This window comes from Rhopilema esculentum, unplaced genomic scaffold (genome assembly GCF_057945365.1).
Source record: "Rhopilema esculentum isolate cy_ngs unplaced genomic scaffold, ASM5794536v1 HiC_scaffold_37, whole genome shotgun sequence".
NCBI lineage: Eukaryota > Metazoa > Cnidaria > Scyphozoa > Rhizostomeae > Rhizostomatidae > Rhopilema > Rhopilema esculentum.
The window spans coordinates 1,891,454-1,898,458 of record NW_028300848.1 but is presented as its reverse complement, the minus strand read 5'-3'; the positions used below and the strand labels follow the sequence as shown (position 1 = coordinate 1,898,458).

The window sequence follows — 7,005 nt, the reverse complement described above, 5'->3', positions numbered from 1 at the left end:
TAAGTATCCTTTCGTCTGGCTACATGTCCTAGCCATTTAAGCCTAGTCTCTCAGAGCTTTCCTCTTAACTCACCAACTGATAGTCTTTGCCTAACCTCCAATTTTCTTCCTGTCCAGTTTGCTGCCTTAGCACTGGAAGCTTCTGGTGCCAAGAGTTCTAGCACTCTTGTGTATTTTGTTGATGCATGTCTAGCAGTCTCTTTGGGTGGATAATGTTGAGCTGCAAATAGTTAAGTTTCATTTTCTGTTCACTGGTAGTCACTTGAATTATGGGTAATCTGTCCCGCAATAGCAAGAAACTCTACTGAGAGTTGACCAAAACGTGATTGATCACGTTTTGATCACATTTTACATTAATGCAAGGCTCCCTTAAAAATATTTTAGCCTACAGCCAAGCTTAAGGCTTGCATTATTTTCTCTAGTTATTTTTTTTCGCAGAGGCTATTGAGGAGGGAGTTAGGGAGAGAGAAAGGGATAAAGGAAACTGCAGAAGGTAAGGAAAAGTTAAGGAGGTACAAAGGGAAAGAAGGAAGGAAAATAACACATCCAATCTTCTTCCCCAATGGCCTCTGTGGGAGGAGAGTATTCTCTAGCAAAACGTACTTCACAATTTGGGTATAAACATAACAGCAAGTATGTTTAGCTAGTCCCTATTATCATAGTAGATAATTACACAAAGAGAAAACACAAAACTGTTGTGCTAATCAAAACATACATGTGACATATTGTAATAGGGTATTTCATCTACAGGATAATCAGCTATATCTTAAATTCAACTCAACATGAAGTCGATTGCATAAATATTTACAAAATGTGACGAATGGCATGCTGGGTTGATAAGTTGGTGATGCATCATGTTCAATCTTACTAGGCTACTTTCTAATGGTAGTCTAAACCAGGATCTCAGTTCAAAAGTGATCTTCTTTTTCTGCATAGCAGCTATAGTGATCTTCAAAAGATCAGGAATAATATATAAAGAACAAAAATTAGCTAATTAGATTAAATTCACTAACGTGAGAATCTATCAAAACTATCTTAAGAATATTCACGAAACGATATATTGCTTCAAGTCTAAACTTATGGAAGATCCTCTTTAGAGAGAATATATCTTCTTAGATATATTCAGTCAAGCGTTTTTTTATTTTTACTATCTCCCGTTACGTGCAAAATATTTATAGTTGCTTGATCCCTGTGCTTAGCTTTATAGCCTTCTTCAGTTACGTTTATATTTTTATGATAATCTTCAGTCACGTGTTAATTGATATTTCTTCTTCAGTAAAGTTTATATTTTCATAGTATTCTTTAGTCACGTGTTAATTTTTATTGCTTTCCTCGGCCACCTGTTAATTTTTACATATTTTTATAATTTCTTCCAGTCTTAGATTAATGCCCATATGTAAAATGTGTTTAGCTACTTTTAGTCACTTATCAATGTTTCATTTTTTTACAGCTTCTTCCAGTCACTTGTTAATTTTCACAAGTTTTTCCTGTCAACTTACTGAGTCACGTGCTCATTTGGCAAAATAAACAATCTATTTTAAAGTTTTCAATCCGGTTTAAGCCCAATTTTTCGCAACTCTATCGCTCGATTAACACCCTAAGTGCAAAAGTGTTAATTATGGCGTTAATTTTGCTACATAACAGATGATTGGAATAATGTAAATATAACGTGAATGCAGAAGGTAAATTCCGCACTCATCACTAGAGCGTTAAAGGCAATCTGTCACGACGTTGATTGGTTATAGGAATAAAGGGAGTTTTATTGTTTCCAATCCCCCTTTAATTTATCGCATTGTAAAAAATCGCTGGAATCGTGTTTAGGCTATTGTTCCAGCTATTGTTCTCGTTAACCAATCCACAACGAGACAGATTGCCTTTAAGCTTGAGAAATGAAGCCTACGTGCATTTTTGAGAAAATCTTTGCGCATGTTTACCGTTCTCCGCGCCATTAAGTGCATACTGGCACGCGGGTGCTAAGTTGTTTTATCCCCAATGGCGCAAAAGCAGACGGCTCAATATCAGGGAACTGTAAAAAATAAATAAAATACGAATAATCTGATATGTTTAGAAATATCAAAGACTTTTATTTCTACATTCTTGCAAAAGAGATAATTGAAAAATTCATTCAAACACATTCACTAATAAATTCTGATATTGCATTAAGACTTTGTCAGAAAATGGTGCAAAATCTTCTGAGCGCGGCCTAGTGTCAAATGAATTTCCAATTACTTCCATGAAACAACTGATTTCCAAGACAAATCACCAGATTTTTTCAATATTCCGCGAGATGTTGCGGCGTAAAATGGTTTTCCTCCAACTGAAAGTATCCAGGCATTTGATATTGACGATGGCAATGAAGAAATAGTATCACTTTTCAAGGACATCCGCAACTGTGGCAGATCCTTTACTGCAATCCACTTCGAATCCTCCACATGATCAAAATTGGTGTATGGAAAGGAGGACATAGAGTATGATTTTCCCATTCTGTCCAACGCATAAACAGTTTTCTTTTCACCATCAACACCCATCACTGCCGATACATAGGGGATGCTTTTCCATGAAGCACTGTCATTTCTTTGCGAATAACAAACGACACTATTTTTACTCCTGTCGATCTTCTTGTGGTTGCAGAAAATGAATTGCCCATTTGCCTCGTCATAAACCATGCTGAATTCAGGAGGCGGTAACCTGACTGACGTGACGGTTACATCTCTACCTTGGTCAATCTTACACTTGAAGGGTATCAGCTTCTCCAAAGTCGAATTCACAGTTCCGCTGAACTTTCTCAAGTTGTTGCGGTACGAGAAATCGACGATTATGTTTCCAATAAAATTCTCACCTCTTGATATAGCAATGGGAATCTTTACTTTAAGCACAACAGAGAGCTGCTGGCTGTTCAGTAGCCACAATGTATCAGTTTGAATCATGATAAAACCATGTCCGGTCTTGTTTCTTGATGGCTCAAGACTGAAACGATTTTGGTTCTCAAATGCCAATGATTTGAACTCAAGGAATTCACTATTGAAGTAAATCATTATACTTACTGCATAGGCATTTGAATGACTTGCTACAGCCAAGTGAGAAACTGACAGATTCAAGTGGAGATAACTGTTTTCAACAAACTGTTGTAAGTTTTCGTTTGTGACATTGAATTGGAGAATGCTTCTGTCTGGCTGTAGCCTTTTGATTGTAAGAGGCTCTGCATATGCAAGGATTCCATAACGACTCTCTAGGGTAATGACATAACGTCGGTCTCCTGTTGGAAGTTCGGCATCTAAAATCTGCCGAGAGAGTAGAATAAAGTTAAATACAAAACACATAAAAGCTGTGTCAAAAAGTCTATTGCTAGCAAGTGTCGCAATGCAAATTTCATGGAATATCGAGATGTATGGTAAATAAAGATATTTTGGAAGAGGCCTAAATCAGAAGCACACGTGGAAGGGACAGGTTTACAAATGAATTACTGCCAGGGGGTTACAACCAAAAAAGATTACCTTTCCAGTAAAATCGACTGTAAATGAGTAATAATTCTCCTCCTTTATATGAAACTCAGTGAACGTCGCACTATCAATCTTTCTCTTTTGGTCTGTTGATGCATTCACTTCACCGCTGTTTTTTACAAGTGTTCCATTATCAAGTGTGGTAGACGCATTCACTCTTTTAAAGTGGACCTGTTCAATATTTGTTGCAAGGCTGTTGTTATTGGCCGCGATTGATATGCCTACAGTTAAGTTCTCCTTGATTGTCCCAAAAGTATTTATTGATCCTTTGTAGTTGTCATTTATTTGCTGACTCCTTGATGGCCATTGGACACTCAAAAAGCTCCTTGTTATTGAACAGCCATATAATTCAATTCTCATGCAGTTAACGCCAATTGCTGATATTCTTGCTGTTGGCACAACCCTGATAAATCTTGTTTTCATGTTACGGAACCAGTTCACTCTCGTCTCCAACATATCCACTTTTCGTACTCCAAGAAATTCTTCAACCAAGTTTTGGTCAGTTTTATAAAATTGCCAGTTCTCGCCATTTTCGCTGTATTCAATTTTGAATTTGGTAATGCCATGATCAAAAACAATGCCATGTCCTTGAATTGCAATGCCAGATATGAGCTTGGTTATTCCAATGTCTACCTGCAAATAATCCGATACTGGCACATTTCCTTGTGAACACCACCCGTTTGTGTTAAGGTGTAACCTAGCTTGAAATGGCCTATGGTACAAGTCGTTTATCCAAGTCGTCCTTGCATAAAACCTAGAGTCTGGTATTTTTCTTGTTCGTACCCCAAGTTCATTTGAACAATCATTTATCCCATTACGGTCAACAAAGCTGTTAATGACAACTTCAATCGTTGAGCCTCCTCCACCACCAAGCCTGTTCAGAGACTTTTCCCAACTTTTTCTCTGCTGCCCTGTATATCCAATATAGGCCAACGATGAACGCGTTTTTGGAACAGGTGTGGTAGCAAATGTTGCAGAAACACCGACTTTTTGCAATGCTAGAGCAAGGTTGGCGTTTAAATTAGCTGCATCCTTTACTGTCAAGAAAAGAATCTTACCAGCCGTTAGGCTATTCAGAAAGTTTGCTAAGTCATCTCTGGGGCCTGAGAAGCCAAGAACGTCATAAGCTTTGCTGTGCTCAAACAGGCCACTTCTGTAGTCAAAGATAACAACATTGATACCCCGTGTGCTAGGGCTGTACTGACGGCCATTTACAATAACATGCCCTTTGGAAGCTTGACAAGTAGATGAAGCAGGCATGTCATCACAGGACTCCGATATGACTTTTACTTTCAGAACATCTAGAATGGAAAAACTGTTCTTCTAATTGGGTAGCTTGCAGACACTGTCAAGAATTCTAGAAAGGAGCCTACCAGAGGACTGCAAGAATAGCCAACGTTGGTGCACAACAAAGTTCTGTTTGTGATTAATTTCAAGTTAATATCATCTTAAACGATTTACATTTGTTAGAAATAAAGCAAATGCCGACAGATGAAGTTTTACGTTAACCTAAAGTAAATTCCAACCCTCTTAGGTGACTAGCCCTCCTAGGTTGGCAAGCTCTTCTTCACATAAAATGCAGCTAACATCTTTGCTGTCACAAGGTCGACCAAATCAACATGGCCACGTACCTGAGAATATCACTCGACCAGGCCATGTTGACCAAAAACTGCATTTATGCGCATAATTTCATTCGAGAGGTAAAAAGTTAGGCATAGGCGCTGGGCTAGCTTTTCCGAAGTTAAGTTAATTTAAATTCATAAGAGATATAAACGATAAACATATAAGTTTAGGAAAAGACTGCGTGATACATAATGACATTTTGAAATACCTTTGTCGTCGTAAAAGTAGAACCTCAGTCTGTCCTCATTAATGCAGCTATTGAGCAGAACAAGTTCGTTGTTGACGGGAGGAGAAAGAGCGACGCTTGCTGGCTGCACACATTGGCTTACTCCGTAATGTAAAAGTGAATGCTCATCGCCGTACATTGGCTGTGCTGATCTACAATCATCAGTCAAGCGAATGTAAGAGCTCGAGAAAATAACACATTTTCCGGTTTCCACATGTCGCAAAAGCTTATCATTTACGTATTCAAAGCGATCGCAAGCAACTTTGTTACTCAGCCTGACAATACTGTGATTCAAGTCGTAAACCCAACATAGTCCGCCAATATGCCGAATGATAAAATAGACTGTCTCTCTAAAATAGTATTTATTGGTGTTTTTATCACAGCCTGTTTTCAAAACAACCCCAGTGTTTGCAATAGGATCAGCGCCTTCATCTGCAGGATGTAGACACTTGTTGGAACTACGATGGCTAATTACACGATTGTTATGATCATACTGAAATAAACTGCTTGTGCCACTGCATTGACTGGTCAAGGATAAAAAGGTCCCATCACTCGTTGAATTGACAGAAACGCATTTCTTTGTTGGTATGTGGATGAGTCGAGCTCCTTCTTGCCACTCGAACTTCTCACGACAAACCCGACCGTAAAACAGAACCTGACGTATTCCATCATATTCCAGGCACCTTCCATTGTAGTGTCGAATGTAATAAGCATTTGTTACATGAAATTCTCTGCTTGCAACGATGTGACATTGTAGCATCAGCAATAATGCCTGTGCAAACATGATTGCTACCCGCATTGCCATGCTCAGTTGGAATAAATGCAAGTTTCTCGAAACAAATAACAGCATTCAACAAGTTTTAAATATTAATTGCCTTACATCCTGTCATCAGATACAATGCCTGCTTTAGGAAATAACAAAGACAAAGTCGACCCGACAGGTGATATTATCAAAGCTTCATTTGGTACTTGTATTCATTTGGTATCTGGAAGATTATTAAGAAGAAACTGAGGAGGGACAGCTCTTGCAGGTGCTGAGATTGTGCTATATAATAGGGTGATTGTTTGAAATATTCTCAGTAATACAGAGACATAGTGGCCCTTTACATGATACAAGATAACGCTGATTGAGTTTTATCTTAAAAGAAAGAAAATCCTTTGTTTTTGGTTGGAATTTTGCAGAGAAAATTGTCAAGTCTGCTTTGAAACCTTAGTAAAAGTAGGCCCAGTATGGAAAAAAGAATCAAAACCTGGGGTGAAACTATATCCAGGTTGACTTTGATCATTACTACTTTTCCGAAAATTCCTTAAAAAATTGTGTTTTTTTCTAGAAACAAAGTTTTGTTATCGCAAATCTTATTGGGAATGTTTTGTTTCCAATTAAAAGCTAATGGCTTTCGTCCAACTTTCCAACAAATTGCTCTGCCATATACCTTATAAAAAAATCTTTTAACACACACACGGATCTTAGTTTGACGAAAAATCCATAAAATAAGTGTGGATCTGAGTCGTTTTGTAGTGTAGAAAATTAAACTTTGCATCTATAATTGATAAAGCATAGATTAGCAAACTGGGGATGGTATTCATAATCCCTGTCAAAAGTCTCCTTACGCTAACTTCAGTTTTCAAGGGCGAACAGAGCCATCCCCTCTCCTC

General features: G+C 38.0%; 1 protein-coding gene across 2 annotated transcripts; it reads right to left on the bottom strand.

Annotated features, from left to right (window-relative positions):
* Nucleotides 1-695: 695 nt before the first annotated feature.
* LOC135684176 (uncharacterized) lies at nucleotides 696-6,199 on the bottom strand. 2 transcript variants are annotated; one of them, XM_065199613.2, is made up of 4 exons: nucleotides 5,332-6,199; nucleotides 3,495-4,801; nucleotides 3,045-3,281; nucleotides 696-2,026 (listed from the first exon to the last, which is right to left on the bottom strand). In XM_065199613.2, exons 1-4 carry the CDS (start codon nucleotides 6,197-6,199, stop codon nucleotides 1,949-1,951), a joined length of 2,490 nt encoding a protein of 829 aa, XP_065055685.1. In that variant the 3' UTR covers nucleotides 696-1,948. The 2 variants fall into 2 exon arrangements, with proteins under 2 accessions (XP_065055685.1, XP_065055684.1); XM_065199612.2 differs by having other exon boundaries at nucleotides 696-3,281.
* Nucleotides 6,200-7,005: the final 806 nt, after the last annotated feature.